At 40.2% G+C, this 20,518-nt stretch overlaps 1 protein-coding gene across 3 annotated transcripts; it reads left to right on the top strand.

Annotated features, from left to right (window-relative positions):
- Nucleotides 1-674: 674 nt before the first annotated feature.
- On the top strand, nt 675-20,312 carry phaf1 (phagosome assembly factor 1). 3 transcript variants are annotated; one of them, XM_071203461.1, is made up of 16 exons: nt 675-1,871; nt 2,041-2,123; nt 2,770-2,853; nt 3,157-3,200; nt 3,620-3,699; nt 3,801-3,895; nt 10,900-10,997; nt 11,565-11,677; nt 12,610-12,743; nt 14,551-14,634; nt 15,423-15,505; nt 16,284-16,327; nt 16,428-16,477; nt 17,674-17,732; nt 17,942-18,014; nt 18,159-20,312. In XM_071203461.1, the coding sequence occupies exons 1-16, from the start codon at nt 1,808-1,810 to the stop codon at nt 18,252-18,254; spliced, it is 1,284 nt and encodes a 427-aa protein (XP_071059562.1). In that variant the 5' UTR covers nt 675-1,807; the 3' UTR covers nt 18,255-20,312. The 3 variants fall into 3 exon arrangements, with proteins under 3 accessions (XP_071059562.1, XP_033941004.1, XP_033941005.1); XM_034085113.2 differs by having other exon boundaries at nt 16,431-16,477; XM_034085114.2 differs by having other exon boundaries at nt 10,933-10,997.
- The last annotated feature ends 206 nt before the right edge of the window (nt 20,313-20,518 follow it).

Genomic DNA, 20,518 nt, shown 5'->3' on the forward strand with positions numbered 1-20,518 from the left:
TGAAGCGGCTCCGGCACAAACATTACATCATACATCAGATTCCCCAATAGTAGGTGTCGCAGTACATACAGCAAGTTGCATTACATAGATTGTTTTGAACCCACCTTCAAAATAGCATTGTGATTATATTACTGGATGGAAACTGAAAGCACGGGAACATTAATAAACTACATAACAGAAAGTATGAATAACAATAATGAAATTGTGACTGTAGATATGTTTATACTTATATTATTTACTGTAAATGTTTAATTTAGATTTAATTATTGTGATTATTCTTCTATCTAAATTAATCTAAATCTCATAATGGGGTAGGTTACAGGAACTTTTCATCAACATATTGCTTTAGTCTGGCTTAACTCTTCACTGATTGGTTGCACACACTTTAAATGTACTGGCTATGCAAAACAGAAGGTGGGGCTCATTATCATATTAAAAAACGTGCGTTTTTTACGCGTCAAGAACGCGCGAAAAACGCGCATTTGTAACAAAAAAACGCGCGTTTTTGACGCGTATAAAACGCGCGTTTTTTATGAGTCAAGAACGCGCGAAAAATGGGCGAATAGTGGCACTTTAGGCTTTCCATACATTAAAGGTGAAAACGAATTATGTTTCAATTGACCATGACGTCATCACGCCAACCGAGAGCGTGCGTCGAACACAGGAAGTTGAATTATCAGCTGATCCTGCTGGCTGTTGTTGATGCCTGAAGTTGCTGTTGTTGGGGCACTGTGTTGCTCTTATCTGCTCCTGACACTGAACGCATATTAAACCAGAGAAAGGGACACGGTGGGCATTAAGCATTACCGCCTGAAGAGTTTCTAAGTGACAAGGGAAGCGTCTCGCAGCGAGGACTTTGAATTTGCGCACTAGCTGCTGAAGAGCTAGCTTCAAAGCTTGAAAACTCCGGTGAGAGGAAGAAAGAGAGACAGCAGACCGCTCTACGTGCTTTGTTTACGTCGTGCCAGTCTGAACTGCGATATATTTTTTTCTTTGTCTTGAATGTGGATTTTGTTTCCTCACCTAGACTATTTACATGTATACTTCATTACCAGTACACTAGTTGCAGCTAGCTCATCAGCTAACGTTAGCCCATAGCGCATATAAACAGTGTTGTTGTCGAGCGCTGATGCTTTCGTAACCGCCCGCCTCTGACAGATAACGACAGCTAACAGTGTCAATATTCAGGCTCTGAGAAAGTGTTGTCGTGCCTCTATTTCCCAGCTGTTTGTCCCTGGATCAGGTGCTGTGTTGGAGACACAGGGCAGCACGGAAACCGGACACGTTGATGTTAAATAAGAGCTCTTAGCAGATCATTGTGGTTAATGAACACGTCCGTCTTATCTGTTTCTTTATTCCCGAGTGGATTGCATTTTTTTTCATCTTTATCGATTTTAAAACCAAGCGAACAAGTAATAGGTTAACTGACAGCTGGCCTTGTTCGTTTTAGGTTGCCTGACATGTTGCGTAAATTGTTTTCCTACAAGCTGTCAGTCTTTCCTGGGTAACTTGTTAAATAGATTATAATTTGTTTAACGTATGCATTTATTACGAGGCTCTGTGGATGTCGTTTTAAATATTAAACACACTTGTGACTTGTGAGAAAGAGACCACTCTTTACCATATTTGTATTAGTTGTTTGATGGTCACATTTAGAACAATTACTCAATAGAGTTAGGAATTAGACAGATCTTAAACTATTGTGAGACTGTGTTGTGATCAGGGAGAGACAGGCGAGGAAAAAAGGGTCCCTCAGAGGGTCCCATTGTGTCTTGAGGTGAGGTGAGCTGCCCCCCACTACTTGCCAATGCTGGATCTTGAGGTGGTGCCTGAGAGATCACTAGGAAATGAGCAATGGGAATTCGCCTTAGGTAAGTTTTACAACATAACAGTGATGAAAAGAACAAATGCATCTACAAGCTATCAGTAATGTTGAAAGTCACATGTAATGTGTCTCTTGCATGCTTATGTTATTGTTAACTGCAAACGGCTAAGGCTCCATAAGAAATTGGATTTCTTCATTTCGTTGTTTTTTTTCAGGGATGCCATTGGCCCAGGCCATCTCTATCCTGCAGAAACACTGCCGCATCATCAAAAATGTCCAGGTGCTATACAGTGAACAGGTAATACATGTATTTCCGAATAATCGATTATTATTCGCCAGGGCTGCCGAATAATCGATTTTGATCATGGTCAGTTTCTGGCAACCCTAGTTTCTACAGTAGCCCAAAACAGAAAAAACAAACGATGATCCTTGAGAGGGACATATCCTGAAGGCCACCTTAGGTTCTATGACACGATTGGAAAGTGTGCGGTGAGCAAAGGGGCATTCAGTTGGTTGCAATCTGCAACTTCAGTGTACTACAAATCCTCCTTAAAAGTAAACAATCCGGATTTTTTAAAATTATTTTAAACAAAAAAAATATATAGGCACATTATTTGTATTTATCAGCCTCAAATATCAAATGCATGTCAGGCTATAATTATCCCCCAAGGTTCAATAGCTATTACTTAAGGTCATAAAGGGAAGTTTACTATCATATACCTTTTTAGATTAAAGATTGTATCAAGAGCAACTGGAAGTAGTTCATGTTAACATGGATGACACCAAATATAAAACACATCAATTACACTTGCATTCATTCATATGAAGCAGTCTATATTTGTGTGTCTTACTTGTTTCCTAGGTTAAGTTGAAAACGAGCTGATTTTGATTGTTTGCCTGTCTGCATATCAGCTAATCTGCTTTTGTGTTGATCTCCCCTTCAGACGCCACTCAGCCATGACCTCATACTGAATTTGACTCAGGATGGGATTAAACTGCTGTTTGATGCCACAAATCAGAGACTCAAGGTGAAAGTTGTTGATTTTAGGACCTTTTGAAAAGACTCTCAATAAGCTCAGGATCTGTATACGACATTTATTTATTTATTTAAGGTAATATTTAACAGTGATTGAATTGAACTTGGAGTTCCACTGCAGATATGGAGGAGAGGTGGCTGTGGTATTGCACCGCAATTATTTAGCAGCAGCCGTTGCTAAACCCCACCTTTTTCTAGATAGATGTAAACAGACTTTTTAGGCATTGTTATTGACATCTAAGTAACCATTTTAATTTGTTCACGTTGTCATTTTTTTCATCTTTCTTAATGACAGGTAATTGAAGTGTACGACCTGAGCAAAGTCAAGCTGAAATATTGGTTAGTACAAATATAATACCAATATACTAATACAAAATGTATATTGCCTTCTAGTTGCATTTAGAAACGTGTAGGAGCGATTTCAGTCACCTTAGACTCTCATGTGTTATTGTTATAGGCCTTTACCTACAGGCTCTCATCTATCTAAAGGCCATTGTAATCATACACTATACATTCTCAGTTGCAACATGAATCTTTTTTAATTACAAGGCATAGCATCTCAGAGTAATACAGCTATATAGTTCGAGGCATCCCAGTAATGGAGTCCCCCTGTGTTAATGTGTTTCTTAATGTCTGTATGTATGATTATCTTCAGGCTGAATCTGTTTTACTTCTTCGGCAAAAGGTCCACAACTAATGCAGCACATCCTGTATAAGCGTTAATAGATGTAACACAGGCGGTGTGTATTGTGTTTCAGTGGAGTCCATTTCAACTCTCAGGCCATTGCCCCCACAATAGAGCAAATAGACCAGTCATTTGGAGCGACACATCCTGGAGGTACTACAAAGCAAAAACACATTAAAGGATGCCTCACAAACGCGCCTGAATGTTAACGTTATTTAGCCTTTCATTGAATGTTTCCATTCCCCTCTGTTCAGTTTACAATGCTGCAGAGCAGTTGTTCCATCTCAACTTTCGAGGCCTGTCCTTCTCCTTCCAACTGGACTCGTGGAATGAAGCTCCAAAATATGAGGTGAGAATCAATTTGCTTGTCAGCCAGTTAAAGAAGGGCAGCCTTGTAGTTGAAATGATTACCCTTCACATGGAACAGTCTGAGGTCATGTGCTATGTTTGCCTGGAGCACGGCTTGATGTTGTTATGTGATGATGACAAAAGATGTGTAACGGAATGATGAAACAAACACAAGAGGATCATTAGATTGTCTTGCTGCGTGTTCACTCCTGAGCACAATAGAGTTGCGCAGGAATGAGTTCTAACACCCAGAAATGAGTTAGCATTTAACATTTCTTGTTCTCAAATATTTGTAAATGTTTATGTGGTTAAATGCCTGAAGAATGGTCTTACGAGAATGTCAAGTTTTCTTAAGCGATATAAAATATGTCACTTATAATAATAATATATTTTATTTATAAGCGCACTTTTCATTTGTGTAAACAAAACTCAAAGTGCTACAAAATGAAAAAGGGTGAAACAAAAACAATAAAAACAATTTAAAAACAATTAAAACACATTCAATTAAAACAATTAAAACACATTCATGCCGGCATGGCATAATGTGGGGGATTTAAAAATCTAGTTAAAGGCTATTCTAAAAAGATGCGTGTTTAGGCCTTTTTTGAAAGCCTCCACAGTCTGTGTTGCCCTCAGCTGGTTTGGGAGGGCATTCCACAATCTCGCAGCAGCGGAGCAGAAGGCTCGGTCTCCCATGGTCTTCAGTTTTGTCCTTGGTGGGATGAGGAGGTTTGCCTTTACTGATCGTAGGTTCCTCGTGGAGGTTTGTGGGGTGAGCAATTCCTTGATGTAGGAGGGAGCATTTCCATATATGCACTGATGAGTGAAGAGGGTGATTTTGTAGTCAATCCTGAGTGAGACCGGGAGCCAGTGCAGTGATTTGAGGATGGGTGTGATGTGTTCGTACTTCCGCACTCTCATCAGGATCCTAGCAGCTGTGTTTTGGATGTATTGCAGCTTCTGGATGTTCTTGCTAGGAATCCCAATGAGAAGTGCGTTACAATAGTCCAGCCTGGAGGAGACAAAGGCGTGGACAAGCTTTTCAGCATCTGGCAGACTGAGTGTGGGGCGGAGTTTCACAATATTTCTCAGGTGGTAGAAAGAGGTCTTGCATATTTGCTTGATGTGGGCCTCAAAGGTCATATCAGGTGAGGATCCATTTTAACTCCCAGATTGGTAACCGTTGATGAGAGTGGAATGTTCTGACCGGAGAAGGTGATGCTGGTGATGGCGGATGAACGAACCTGATGTAGAGTGCCAATAAGAATGGCTTCAGTCTTGGAGCTGTTTAGCTGGAGGAAGTTGTGCTTCATCCACACCTTTATCTCCTCCAGGCATGTGGTTATTGTGGATGATGGTAGAGGTGCAGAGGGGGTTGGGTTTGCTCTGATGTAGAGCTGTGTGTCACTTGTCCAAAGCTTCTCTGTGTGACTTAATAAGACTAGTAAACATCATCAAGCTAAATATTAGCCGCCTTTAGCTTAGCAGTGGTGATATCCAGTCATGCGACTGTAGTGTAGTTTGTTTATAGCCTACTGTTAGCTTTTTACTTCTAGTGATTGCATTTACGCTTCAAAACTCATAAGAGTGGTGTTAATACATGGTGATTATCCCGCTGAACAAGTATCATAACTGTGTTTTTGCCACTGTGATATTCCAAGTCTAATGGAAAAATAATTCTGCTTTTTGTTGAGGGAGCCCCTACGAAAATATATCTTCACTGCACCAATCTATAGATCCATCCAAAATGCTTAGAGATGTGATTGTTGTCACACCCTACCTTTGTGGCAGATTTCCTGCAATTTTGAAAATAACTTTGACTTATCAAAAGGCCCCAAGTGTGAACTCCAGTTGTGTGCTGGTTAGATTTCAAATACCTATTGCGTGTTATGCAAGCAGTACAATTAGATTGCAGTAGAGAGTGTAGGGACATGGGTAAGCTCAGGCACCATGATTACATTCTTCAATACAACACTGACACCCAGCAGCTTACATTCAGATTTTCAGCACAACATGACTTCACTCAGTGAAGTGTGTCAACTGCATGTTTAAACATACAGAAGTGTCAGATTTTATCCTTTTGTACATTTGTTTTTGGAATGAGGCTTGTACAATTACTCAGTGGTTATACTGTGTGTACTGCACAGCTGTGAGTATCTGGAGTGATGATCCGTCTGTGCAGCTGTAGGCTCCATTCTGCAGCTTGCTACTGTGAAAGCACACATCTTGATTGACATATGTATTGCTCCCTAAGTTCACTTTATATCCTATTGACTCTGTTTTTGCAGCTTTTCACGTCTTTGTGGTTCAGCCATTCTGCTGCTCCAACATATCCGTGATATCATAATAACTGCATTGATTTGTTTTCTCAAACCTTACATCTGCCCCGAGCTGCATGCTGATTTGGTGAAATAAGTTTGTTCAGCCATTTGATACAACAGCTGGTGCTTTTCTAGGCATCTGTGGCTGTGTGCGTGTACAAACATGGTAGTTTCAGCTTTTTGTCATTAAAGCCCACCTGTAGTTTGTTTCCTGTTTGTTGTGAGTTGGTAAGATGTATGCATTTGAGATGAATTAAAGGTCCCATGTCATGGCCATTTCTACTGATCATAATTCCATTGTTGAGGTCTACTAGAATAGATTTACATTGTTCAATGTTCCAAAATTACATTGGTTTCTCCCAGCATCTCTGTATTCCAGGGGTACTCAAATACAAATCTTAAAGGTCCAAAATAAATGTTTCAATAAGACAAAGGTCCGTTTATTACGGTCATTCAAACTTTTAAACAATTGCAACAAGATTCTTAACACGAGGTTGCAAAAACAAAAATAATCTGTATGCAGCAGTTTTCATTGTTATTGTGTCTGTGCTTGACCCCTCAGAGTCGCAGTGTAAGAGCTGCACAGTTATGAGTAAAGGCAGCTGCACTCTTTTTCATTCAGCATTCCCATTATTGCTTTATAAATGTCTTGCCCCCTTGTGTGTCCACTGAGGTTTGTCAGGCCCAACACATCTTCAACAAACTCCCCCTTTGCCTCATCATAAAAACTCACAAACACCAGCAACTGAGCATTGTCAGTGGTGTCAGTGGACTCACCCACAGCTAAGGAAATGCACTGTGCATTTTTTATTCCATCACAAAGCTGATTAATCAAATCACCAGCCAGTATTTATGTTCTTCTGGTTGCTGTGGAATCTGAGAGGGGGATTTGCTTGATTTGACCTGTTATTTCCTCTTTGCGTTTGCCTTCAACATGGTCTCCATCACTTCAGTCATGCATTCTTTTATACTTCAGTTATTATTCAGTGGAAAGTCCTTACCTACTGGCCTAATTAAATCAAAGTGGTTACTTTTTTTTGGCTGGGCAGTGTAGTTTTACACACCGTCTTATTTGACTTTCTCAGGACTTAAAACAGTTTTTTGGGGGCAGACCCCCTCAAAGAATTTTTTTTTTTTACACACGTAAGGTCATCATCTTAATAGTTGTGTATGCTCATCCGTGAGCAGAGCATCAAGTTGACGTGTATTACAGCTGAATGCGGCGATTACCATTTTGTTCAGCAAAACGCCTCACAAACGTATTAAGATCAACAGCTTTAGTGCGTTTTGATTCAATGCTGAGTACAGCCACACTGACAGTCTCTTCTCTGTCAGTGTAGACCGCAAATACCTCATTCCTTCAGTGCTTGGGTCCGAATGCTTCTCGTTTTTCCCCGTCCGTTCAAATGAAATCGCCGCCAATCATATGTCCACGCTCGCGCCAGGACCGGGGGAGGGGTTACATGACGTGCATCTTGTGCTGCATTCACTTGCAACTCCTGAACAACAACAAAAAGCCAGTGTTTTATCCAGTTTGTACACAACGATGGAGAAACTTAACAAGCAGCAGTGGTCCACTGAAGAGACCAGCTACCCACTGGGAATCTGGTCTTCCGAAGAGGTACAGAGGAAGCTGGAGCACAATCGGCCATTGTTGTTGTTGTCGGTGTCAGCTGTGAGGGGTTTCCGCGCGGTTTGGCTTTATGAAGCAGGCACGCAAACGGTTACGTCATGACGCAAACGATGACGCAATGACGCAGCACCAGTCGGACTCTGGGCGGTGTGAAAAGAGCCTCCGCTAAACCGAAGAACCGGTTCTGAACCTGAAAAGCTCTAGCACGGAGCTTGAACCGGAGTTGCGTTGGTGTGAATGAGGTAAGAGAGGGCCTAGAGCAGTGGTTCTCAACTGGTCAGACCTCGGGACCCACTTTTTCCTTTGTCAATAAATCGCGACCCGAAATTTTTAACCACTGAAATCTATTCAACAAAAAATTGTGCTGTAATATACAGTGGGGCAAAAAAGTATTTAGTCAGCCACCAATTGTGCAAGTTCTCCCACTTAAAAAGATGAGAGGCCTGTAATTTTCATCCTAGGTACACTTCAACTATGAGAGACAGAATGGGGGGAAAGAATCCAGGAAATCACATTGTAGGATTTTTAATGAATTAATTGGTAAATTCCTCGGTAAAATAAATACTTACAGAAAACGTTTGACCTCTGTCATTGCCAACAAAGGGTATATAACAAAGTATTGAGATTAACTTTTGTTATTGACTAAATACTTATTTTCCACCATAATTTGCAAATAAATTCTTTAAAAATCAGACAATGTTTTTCTCATTTTGTCTCTCATAGTTGAGGTATACCTAGGATGAACATTACAGGCCTCTCATCTTTTTCAGTGGGAGAACTTGCACAATTGGTGGCTGACTAAATACTTTTTTGCCCCACTGTATATATATACGCTTTTCAGCATACAATATTAATTAAAGTGAAATACAGGGCATATATCCTTTATGTCCCTTCACAGAACTAAAGTATGCTTTTAAAAAAGGTTTAATGAGATGATGGAATCAAAGCTGAACTGTATAAGATTTTTAGAAATACTAACATATAAACTACGTAGTCTTGTACACTCTCTGAGAAGAAAATAAATAAATCTATTACTACCCGAAATTTTAATAATATTTGATGCCATTGTTTGTGTTTCACTTTGTTCTGACAGCTGAACTTGCTGCTCCACACAGAGAGAAGAGTAAAGAGGAGATAGTCTGTGTGAATTACTTTAAATTGTGGGTATGGGTAGATAGCCCCCATTGTTCTGTGACCTGTCAATCATCAAACCGGGGGTCATATTTCATTATGTGTTCATTTTTATCTGAAGTCGTACCCATGGATGTATAAAGAGTAGTTCTACCGCAAAGTTATTCTCCGTGGGGACTTCTTGATTCTGATTTGCCAGAAGACTCAGAAAAACATCAGCAAAGATGTTTTATTGAGAAGAGGATCACTACGTAACAGAAGTTTTCTAAACCGTTTATGGTCACCTGTACTTCCAGTCCAACGCCTACTGCATGGACAGCGTTAGAAAATCAAAATAAAAGTTTGACTTTTTTCCCAATCTTTTTTTTTTCTTTTTCCCAATTTTTTTTTCTTCTCTCACACATCTGCGACCCACTCGAAACGGGTAGTGGGTCGCGACCCACCAGTTGAGAACCACTGGCCTCGAGGGCCCTGACGGCTCGCCACTGCTCTCGCTCCTAAACGGCTTGTTGGAGCTCCTGCCCCCCCCTTCCCTGTGAGCCCACTGTGTTCTGATTGGTCAGCTCGCCTACTCTGTTCTGATGAGTCCACCACCGTTACAGCAGAACATCAGTGATTATGTGTTACAATGGCGTTGGCAACCAGAAAATGACACCAGTAATGGGAAACGGATGAGAATGCTGCGTGGGGTCTGGGTGCCGTGTTGGCGGGACGTTGCGCGGCTCGCTGCTGTGAGGAGCGGACAGTGTGAGCTGGATTACTGGTGTCGTTTCCTGGTTGCTGTGTGGGGTCTGCGAGACAGCGCGAAACTCAGCCTGAACTCAGCCTGAGCACCATGGACCTGGGAAGGGGGGGTGCTGAGGGGGCTGCAGCACCCCCATCTGCGAGGCTCCACTAGCACCCGCACCCCCAAATGCAGCTAACCTAGAGTGTAAGCGTGCCACAGTTTCGCCGCTGCGAGGCTCCACTAGCACCCCCCCCCCCCCCCCCCCAGCGCGTCACAGTTTTGCCACTGAGAGAGAGAGAGAGACGGATTGGTCCATTGGGTCGTCGTTACGTCACTTGGTTCCCGGAAGAAAAAAATGGAAAAATAAAAATCTCCAACGAGGCATTCTGGGGCAGCATAGACAGGTCTTTTCTGTGCTAGAGTTTTACTCGCTACAGGGTGTACTTTGAGGGTTTGTGACTTTTCAGACCGTTTACATGCATAAAAAGCTACATAACACACAAGGGGATGGGTAATAACCGGAAAAGCATGACATGGGACCTTTAAGTGTTTTTAGACAAAACTGATGCATTAATAAAACAATGGAAAGGTTCATAATGCATCGTGTACAAAAGAACACATTTGGACACCTTTTTGGTTGTTCACCCCTAAAATGTAGATTATTCCCAATAAGGGAAGACTCCTGTGAACATCTCAAATTGGTCATTTAATCAATTCAATCTCTTTTATGATGGCTATTGTGTTACTTTAAAATGTTCATTGAACTTAATCAATTATGTTACTCTTATATGTCTTTAATTTTTTCTCGGGGCAAGTAAGCCTTACTTCTTACTATGGATAACTTTTTATTTTATTTCTTAAGACCTGTAAGCTTTTATTCAATACTAGAATGACTCATCTGTTGCTTGGTGGTGATGAATGCACTGCAATGTAGTAACTTCTGTTGAGTAACATGACATTTGATTCGATTGGATACAAAAAATTGTATAAATAATTGTCACTCATCAGAGATAACACTGTGTGGTGTTTAGGTTAGTCAGTGTTATGAGACTTTCACTCCACACCTTTCTGTAATTGTATAAAATATATGTCTGTAAACATCTTGTTGTTGTTGTTGTTGTTGTTGTTGTTTTTCACACAAAAACACAGTATGTACCAGTCCCCTATCACTCCCAGTTGTTTTGCCTTGGCAGCCTAACTTTGCCATGGGTTTGGCCTCCCTGCAGATTCCACACGGGGCCATGGTCAAGAGGATGCACATCTACACTGGCAACAACCTGCAAGAAACAAGGTAACAACGCACACGCCATTTGTTGATTGTTTATATCACGCAGTCTGTTCTTCTTCTCTCGGTTATCACGCAGTCAGTCGTCCGGTTGTTGCCTCTTTTGAATGACGAATACACACTACCTCCGCCTGCTGGTTAGGAGAGTTATTGCCACTCACGCATGCGCAGTCCGTACGTGCTACTTGGCCGTCGGCTGAAGTCTTTGCGGTGTGTTCCAGTGCGAAACATGGCCAAGACGCAGGCGACGTGTTCTTAGGTGTTCTTTGGTGTCAGTTTGGTGTGTAAGAGGCTTGACACACACAAACTGTACATCACCTAAAGGACATGCCTCTTACAAAGGGTGCACATACTAGGTTCTCTAACCAGTTTTTGTAAATAGTGACTTTTATATTTATCCATATTGGTCAATAAGCACAATTCTAATCATAATTATTCATTGTTGACAAAGTAAACAAGAGCGTGTGAGATCCTTATATCCTCTTTTAACAGTTTGAAATGTGAAAAAGTGAGAACATTTAGTTTTAACAAAAAAATAAAGACTTTCACACACACTGTACTCTCTGTCCTCAGAGCTCCGGCAATGCCGCTGGCTTGTTTCCTTGGCAACATCTTTGCGGAGTGTGTGAATGTCCTGAGAGACCGGGCAGGGGCCTTGGGGCTCAAACTCCGCCTTCTCACTGCAGGTAACTGTTTGTCTGTGTACTTTATGTCTTGAAGACAAAGATGTATTATAGTCAACATCTGTCCAAAATGACACATATTTTCTTTCTCTTGACTTTCCATCACATACATAACACTGCTGTGAAACTGGAGCTAAACAGAGAAATCCAACCATTATAATATGTAATACCTGGGAGACTGACCTTAAACTATTTATTATCACTTTTAATGTTCTTATCAATTAGCTGTGTTTAAGCACATTGTATAAATGATAGCAAGGGTGTATGTGGTTTATTATTCAAATTGTTATCTTCTCAAATGTTGGGAAGTTCAACCTCAGCACCTCTGCTCCTATGGGTGTGGACAAAACAGAATATCAGATCCGTAAGGGAGTACAAAAGATGCCATGGCAAGCATAACAGCATCCGTTTGCTTATCAAGCTTTCAATCTACAGTGCTGACAGTAAATGTTTTGTTTTTACAATTTTTCATCAGGTTGATCCAAGTTCTAATGCTTTCCATGCGAGGCAAATATATGCACTTTTCCTGGATTCCCGCACAAAAGATAAACATGAATCAAAATCAATGATGTTGCTGAACTTTGACTCAAGCATTTACCTTATACAAATGCAAACACATTTTAAATTCTCAAGTAATTCATATTTTAGTAGTTATGTTCAGTTTGCAAATTGGTTCAAATATGTAACTAGCTGTAGTAGATAGTAATATTTAAATAGTATTTTTATCACAGCTCTTTTTCCGTTGAACATCACAGCAAAACAAGATAAAACGTATGGACCATGTATATCTTGACGTAAGGTAAACACAAAAAGTGATTGTGTCCAACTGGCCACCCTCAGGGAGACAACCATTTTCCCTGACATGCTGTTTCTTCATCATTTATCTAGAGACTGAATATTTTACTTTCCTGTTTGTTTGTATTGTGTGAATACAGGCTGTGGTCCAGGTGGGATGGCGGATTCTAAAGTGAGGTCGATAGAAAGGCGCATCTACTTTGGAGATTCATGTCAGGATGTACTGGGTGCTCTGGGCTCGCCACATAAAGTCTTCTTCAAGTCTGAGGACAAGGTAGGAATAGTCTGTTCCTTTAAGTATGCATTTATTGTCATTGTTTGAACTACTTTATTGTCTTTAATAAAACCTTGCTTGTTTTATCCTGATGTTCATCCTCTGTCAACTCAATATCCACCCTGGGGTTGCGATCTTTTAATCCAAACATCATTTGAGTCTTTTAGCTACTGACATGCTACATTTGGCAAGAGAGTGTCCACCTTTTACTCAGCTGAATGTGCACGGCGGTTGGCTTCTACATCTTGAATGTGGGATCACAAGAAATCATGATATACATTAGGATATCTTAAATTAGTTTAAAGGGGACCTATAATGCAAAATTCAATTTTGTATGTCTTTTATACATAAATATGGTATGTCAGGGAACTCACAAAGTGTCAAAGTGTCAGAAGACAAACCCCTCTCTCTTTTCCTCCGTACCCAAATCTCTAAAAACAGGGGGTGCAACGGAGCTGATCCAGATTTGCGTCCAATATGACGTAATATCGGCCCTATCAGAAACAATGCCCGACTGTGTTGGACGTAATATGGTCTTTGTTTACATTAGCAAGCATCGCTAACACTCAGAGCTAACCTGTACTGGAGAGAATATGTGTAAAAAAAGCAGGAAATAAAAAAAGGAACTCACCTTGTGGTAAACCCCCAAGAGAAAAAGCATTTGAGCTCCTTACTGTTTCAGAAATAATCCTTGATGTGGTTTTGAACATGATATGGCGTTTACTCACGGCAGTGTTTAGCTGACAATCTGCCGGAAGAATCTCCCGCATGAACAGGCATAAGCTCCATACCCTCTTTTTTTCAATTTTTTTTTTTTTTAAAACTTTTTACCCAGAATCAGCACTTTAGTAACAGGGTTGAAATAGAGGGATATGAGGCATGGCTAGAATGGGTGATCTGTTTGGTATTTTGAGCAAAATACATCATAGACATGTTTTTTGTATATGAGACCTATGCTAATGCCTAAAAATAGCATGATGGGCGACTTTTAAGGTATAATATGTAACAAACTGCTTCAAAATACCATTACCATTACCATTTTAAATATTTTTGTTGAGCTGTGTACTTGCATTATCCCAAATGCTTCAACAGTTTCAAACCAAGATTTAATTTAACCTCTACATTTAATAAAGGTAACAGTCCATTTCATTTAGTTTCATGTAATGGCAACATATCTCTTTTTTACAAAACACGTTTTCCTCTAGTTGTTACCTTTTTATTTGTTTAAACCAGGCGAGGATTTAAGTCATAAGATGACTTGAGTTTAAGTTATCAGAGAAACACACTTGGCAAACTTTAGTGGTTTAGTTTGTCTGCGGATTTTTTACGTGAAACCACTTCATGCTGTGTTTTTAACATTTGTTTGTGGGATTCGTTTTTATGTTGATTGAGAAATCCCTAGTGGCAGAAAATTACTCATTGGCTATAAGCTTCCCTTACAAATACATTTTATATTGAAATGTGATTAAGTTCCTACAGTAATTGGTAAACTGTGACTAACCCAACAAGCATTTTCACCCTTATTTAGCATCAGAAATGTTCTTTGTGGTTCAATCTCATTACTTCCCGCAAATCATTTTCGGGTAGCAACAGTCAAACAGCACTGATGAATCATTTAGTTATTAACTTGCTGGTTCAGTTCACATTAAACAGATAAAAAGCCAATTTCAGTTATTGCCAGAAACATGACAAATAAAGGCAACATTTCTCTTTATCTGCCTGACCATAAAAAAGACAATGATAGCATTACTTGACGACATATATAGTCATTTATCATCTGTATAATTTTGTTCTTTTTTTATTTTAGATGAAGATCCACTCTCCGTCTCCACACAAGCAGGTTCCTTCCAAATGTAACGACTACTTCTTCAACTACTTCACCCTCGGAGTGGTATGTAAACTCGGCCTAACTCTTGTGTGCATACGTTTGGATACTTAAGTGGTCGTGTTTTAATAAGTGGTTGTATTTATTGTTTTTTCTTGTTTAAGAACTCATCCACTTTAACTTGAGTAGTCACCATTTGATTTCAAGCCAGAATCTTTTTTTAAGAAGCCTGGATGAAGTCTTGGACGAAAAAAGGTCGTGTTTGATTTACTTTAGAATTGTTTAAAATATTGAACGCTCGGCTCGTCCATAGTAATGTACTTCCCGCGAAGGAAGAAGTGCAAACATGGTTGTGGAGGATTTATAAGAGGATGAATACATGCTAATAAAAAGACTAGAAAGCCATTTAATTTAATTCATGATCTTAAAAGAACAAAACAAAAAACACTTACAATGTGTCTTAATTGCATGTGGCATAAAATAAGTCTAACATGTGTTTTACGCTTGAGGATCCCTATCGGTAATATAAGCTAATAGGAAATGTATATCAGCCAAAAATGTGCAACACTATTTTTTCAGTATCAACATTTACATATCTGTTATTTCCTGCAGTGATATTCTATATTCTGGGATAAAAAAGTCAGTCCCATCATACTGAAATATCCTATCAGTTGGTAAAGCTTGAGCCTCTGCTCAGTGACTAGCTGGTAATGGTGAATGTGAGTGGGGGTGTAGTCCGGCTTCCACTCGCCCCGCTGCTGTTTGCAGTAGGTAGGACTGTAATGTGCTGCTCTTGCCAAACATGTGGCAAAGAGGCTTATTAAAGATTGGGTTTTCTGTTCTTTTTTCTTCAGGATATCCTGTTTGACTCTACAACTCACCTGGTTAAGAAGTTTGTCCTTCATACCAACTTCCCCGGACATTACAACTTCAATATGTAAATATCTCTCTGTCTAGCTACATGATTTTGTGTGTCTGATTTTTCGTTGTGATTCCTCTACATTTATAATGATGCAACATTCTGGACGTATTCAACGTGAATTCATTGTAAATCACAATAATAAAATGGAAATATAGTGGTTATATGCACTGGCTGTATTTACCATTTGAACTAAACCATACCCTTTACTATATTATAAACTAACATAATCCATTCAAGGGATCATTTAAATATATTATTTGTCAAATACATACATTGTGAAAGGTACTTGGAAAATGTTAGCCGATACTGTGGTCTCGCAAACCTAGAATATAAAGTGATAAACTAATTTATGTTTTTATATATACATTCCAGTAAACATGGAATTGGACAAGTTCATACTCTATTAGCATTTTGTAGCTTAATCAAGCTACATCTTACTTGGTAACAGTAAGCTAGCAAAAACGTGCTAAAGGTCTAAACCAGTTATGAGATTTGCTCTGTGCTACTTTCTGCTTTTTTTGATAAAAAGATATTATAAAAAATATAAAATGTATTCACTTTAGAGATGGGATGGGAGCATTCACTATGAATGCAGATGGTTGAGATTCTGGAAAATGATTGGTACATACAATAGACCATGTACAGAACCATGCAGCCTCATACTGCATCATCTACATTATCTAGGGCTCATATCATTAGCATTTGTTTCTCAACGTTTACCCTTTACACTGTATCATTAATGTCATTGATTCCATTTTCTATGTGTATAATTATGTTTTCTATTTCCTCACAGCTATCATCGATGTGACTTTAAGATTCCTCTAGTGATTAAGAAAGGTGAGACCCTTATCAGTCCTGTATCTCAAAGAATGATTCCAGCGTGATGTCGATGTTTGATCTATTGCTGCTTTCTCTGTTCTTTGCGTCTCCACTCCAGAAGGAGCGGATTCCCAGACGGAGGACTGCATCCTAACCACCTACAACAAGGTGAGTTATCGACTGACTTTATAGCACTGTTACATTTTGCCAGAGGCCGTTGCTTTGTTGCAAATGAACAAGGTGGCGCAGCACTGTGGTGATCGGACATAGTCGCTTCTCCTGGAGTCTTCAAAGAGTTCAGCTTTCTAATTTAGACTGTTGTTTTTCTTCAATCTCTTCTCCGCATTACCATTGTTTGATATCCATACAAGTCTGATATTATGAAAGACTTGATTCTGTTGCCTCCAATGTTACTTCCGAGGAAGACATATCATTGCAGTCATATGAAATGACTTTTATCCACTTAACACGTTCAAAAAATGGCCTCACTTTGGTTGATGCAGATTCATATGGTCCGAAAAACGCATTTGTTCTTTACTTCAGAGATAATGTGATGATCAACCATCTTTTTATACTTTGTACACGGAGGCGTAGCTGCAGTACTATCACCTGGAAGCTAATACAAACCACAAAGTAGTTGTTGTTGACAAATATTGTTGTACAGGTCTTGTGATCTTGTGATGCATGGCAGTGGATAAAACAAGCCTTTTGTTGTATACTGCCACAAAATGTGTCTCTTGAATATTCTGCTAAGTGTGGTTTGAGGCGGCAGTGGCTCAGTCTGTAGGGACTTGCTCTTGGAACCGAAGGGTCGAGGGCCGGTTCACGTCCCGATCGGACCAACACAAAAAAAGAATGGAGTGAGCTGGTTGCTGGGGAGATGAACATATACCTCGTATTTACCCAGTTCACCTCCAAGGCCACTTCCGAGGTGCCCTTGAGCAAGGCACTAACCTCGAAACTACCGCCGGGTACTGGCGTCTGCATGTGGTTGTGTGTGCATGTATCCTCTGTGTTTGTGCATGTATGTCCTCCCCTGTGTGTAATGTGTGTAAACCTGTATGGGATTAATAAAGTATTTCTTCTTCTTCTTCTTCTTCTTCTTCTTCTTCTTCTTCTTCTTCTTCTTCTTCTTCTTCTTCTTCTTCTTCTTCTTCTTCTTCTTCTTCTTCTTCTTCTTCTTCTTCTTCTTCTTCTTCTTCTTCTTCTTCTTCTTCTTCTTCTTCTTCTTCTTCTTCTTCTTCTTCTTCTTCTTCTTCTTCTTCTTCTTCTTCTTCTTCTTCTTCTTCTTCTTCTTCTTCTTCTTCTTCTTCTTCTTCTTCTTCTTCTTCTTCTTCTTCTTCTTCTTCTTCTTCTTCTTCCAGTGGGACCAGATCCAGGAACTGCTCGGGCACCCAATGGAAAAACCCGTAGTGCTCCACAGGTACGATCATATGCTCTTGAATCTGGTCAAAATGCATCACATTGCTTCTTTAAACGTGTCCCACTTACATCTAAGATAATTTTAAAGTTACAATTGAGATGTTGTTTAAGGCTTTGGCAGTCTGGGGGCTTTCGGTAACTTGAAAGTGGTACTCTTTCAAATCTGTATGCAAACTGTCTCTGAAATAATGACATGTTTGTGTTTGGCAGGTCCTCATCCGCTAATAACACAAACCCCTTCGGCTCTACCTTCTGCTTCGGACTGCAGAGGATGATCTTTGAGGTCAGAACGCACATCTCTTTGGACTTAGCTCATGTTCCAATGTGTACAAAAGGCCTGATGCAAACTTGAAATGATTGCTTACCTTATTAGAAACATGTGATTCAGTCCATTCTAACATTCTCTTTGTGTATTCCTCTCTCGCAGGTGATGCAGAATAACCACATAGCATCAGTGACCCTCTACGGAGCTCCACGGACTGCTACTAAAGCCCCACCTGAGACCAGTAGTAGTTCCCACTGAACAAGAAACCAGAACCACATCCCATTCTGGCCTGTCCTGAAATCTCTTACCTCTGCTGACTGAACCTCTAACCCAGAGCCAGATTCTCAACCAAGCAGACCCAACCCAGAGCAACAAAGCATTTCATACCCAGCTCAGATGCTACTCATGAACAGAAAATCAACCAGAACCTAGAACGTCTAAGATCCTGGAGGGTCCTACTTTCTCTTCCAATCAGACACATCCAGTCGGCACGGTCTACTCAACCCAGACTATCTAGGATCTAGCTGCATGGTCACAGTGCTGGACCACTGATGCATTGAAATGAAACTGATGGAAGTAGGTTTTGGTTTGAATGTCCCTGTGGTGCTACACATTGGTGAAGGAATCTGTAGATCTCAAGTAGAGCTCTCCTGTTTCCAAGACTGAGTTTGCCCAGGACCGCAGAAGAAGAGTTTATCCCGACTGAAGATTGGATGGCATGCAAAGGGCAGCCTGTGTGTGACATAACCTCCATAACATTGTGGCGAGATGACCTGCATTCAATTATCATCTGCAACAAATCTCTATGGAAACCGCTCTGGCCAAAGTCTTGAAATAAACTTGTCTAAGACCCACTGAACAAACATCAACACTGCGTCAACGAGTACCGCATGTCTTCCTTCCGAGACTTCACAACCAGGCTTGGCCGGCTCCATCACCACCCTCAACGCATCTAAAACCATTTGCATCAGAAGCTGCAGATCACTGTAACCAAAAAAATAGGAAAAAAACGACCATGAAATGAGAGGAAGGGGAGAACCAAACACACTCAGGGGTGTGGAGAGGCATGTGGCCCAGAACACGCCCACAACAGATGTGAAGCCTCTCGAAGCAGAACCATCAGCGTCATCGTTTCCCTCGCCCAATGTCCTATATACTGTTCCGTCTTCAGTGGTGCTCACACACGTGCACACACACACACACACACACACACACACATACATACATACATACATACATACATACATACATACATACACACACACACACATACATACACACATACATATAGCCTGTCTCCTTGCTCCAACACTCACATGAATGGCACAGCATTTCAGTCCCTTCACCACTATACGTGTGTATTTCTAACACATAAGAGCTGGTTTATCTTTTTTCAGCCTTTTGAGCACAAACACGGAGACATGCAGGCATGGCACGAGATTTTGCATGAACTTGCTTTTGAATGAGAGGACGTATTATAAGCACAAGTGGCAACCTGTTTGTTGAGTTTGTATGATCCTGCACGTTGTTAGGGGTAAAGACAAATATATTTCAATTTGTCCCGCTTCAATTATTCACACCACAACCATTTTGTTTTTTATTTGCACCAACACACACCGTATTACTTGATTGGTTGATTTGGCCATTTCCTCAGAGACTGTTGGTGGAGACATTAGGAGAGAGATGTGTGTGTTCATAAGTTCCTGCACAAGATCCTCTCATGCAGTCATTTACTTTTTGTTACTCTCCTCTCTCTTTCTTAATTTCTAAATTCACGCACTGCAATTCATCCCTCAGCAATTGTTTCCCTGTTGAATTGCCAAATGCTACAGCCAAAGAAGTTTCAGGAAGATTTCAATTGCTGACATTTCCACTGTAGTCTCGTCCTAAGGGGAGAGTCTCCTTTCTCTTGTGTCAAAACTGCACATCAAAGGCATTTCCGTGCATCCGCCTCTACATTCAGTTCCTGGTGTCTGTTACGGCTGACAGTAATTACAAGGGATGTCAATAACTGACTCATGTATCTGTGTGTTTTGAGACCAGATCAGCCTGTCTTTCATCTGGATTCATTTACAGCCAGAGACACATTAACAATATGAACAATTATAACTTGTGTATTGTTGTAATTGTTTTCAGAGAGCTGTGATTTAAAGATCACCATTATTTCTCTGTGAATTTACTACATTGGAACCCATTCAGGAAATTGGAAAGAACATCAGTCATTCTGTCATCATAACATTATTTTCCCTCCCAATGTCTGAATTAAAAAAATGTTTTAATCGTAAGCATTTGAAATAAACTGTGTATTAGTTTGAATACAGACGTTCTCTTTTCTTGTCCATTCATACAAAGAACCATTTAGTTTGTTCCACTATTGCTGAATGTATTATTGCTTGTGTGAAGGCATTAGGGCCCCTGTACATGAATACATGTTGCAGATGGGAGAATAAAATGCATAGTTGGCTGCTTCGAGGTGTTACACAGTATTTTTCAGTGCGGGTCAAATTTATTTTGTCATTATG

This window comes from Pseudochaenichthys georgianus, chromosome 6, assembly GCF_902827115.2.
Source record: "Pseudochaenichthys georgianus chromosome 6, fPseGeo1.2, whole genome shotgun sequence".
NCBI classification, from domain to species: domain Eukaryota; kingdom Metazoa; phylum Chordata; class Actinopteri; order Perciformes; family Channichthyidae; genus Pseudochaenichthys; species Pseudochaenichthys georgianus.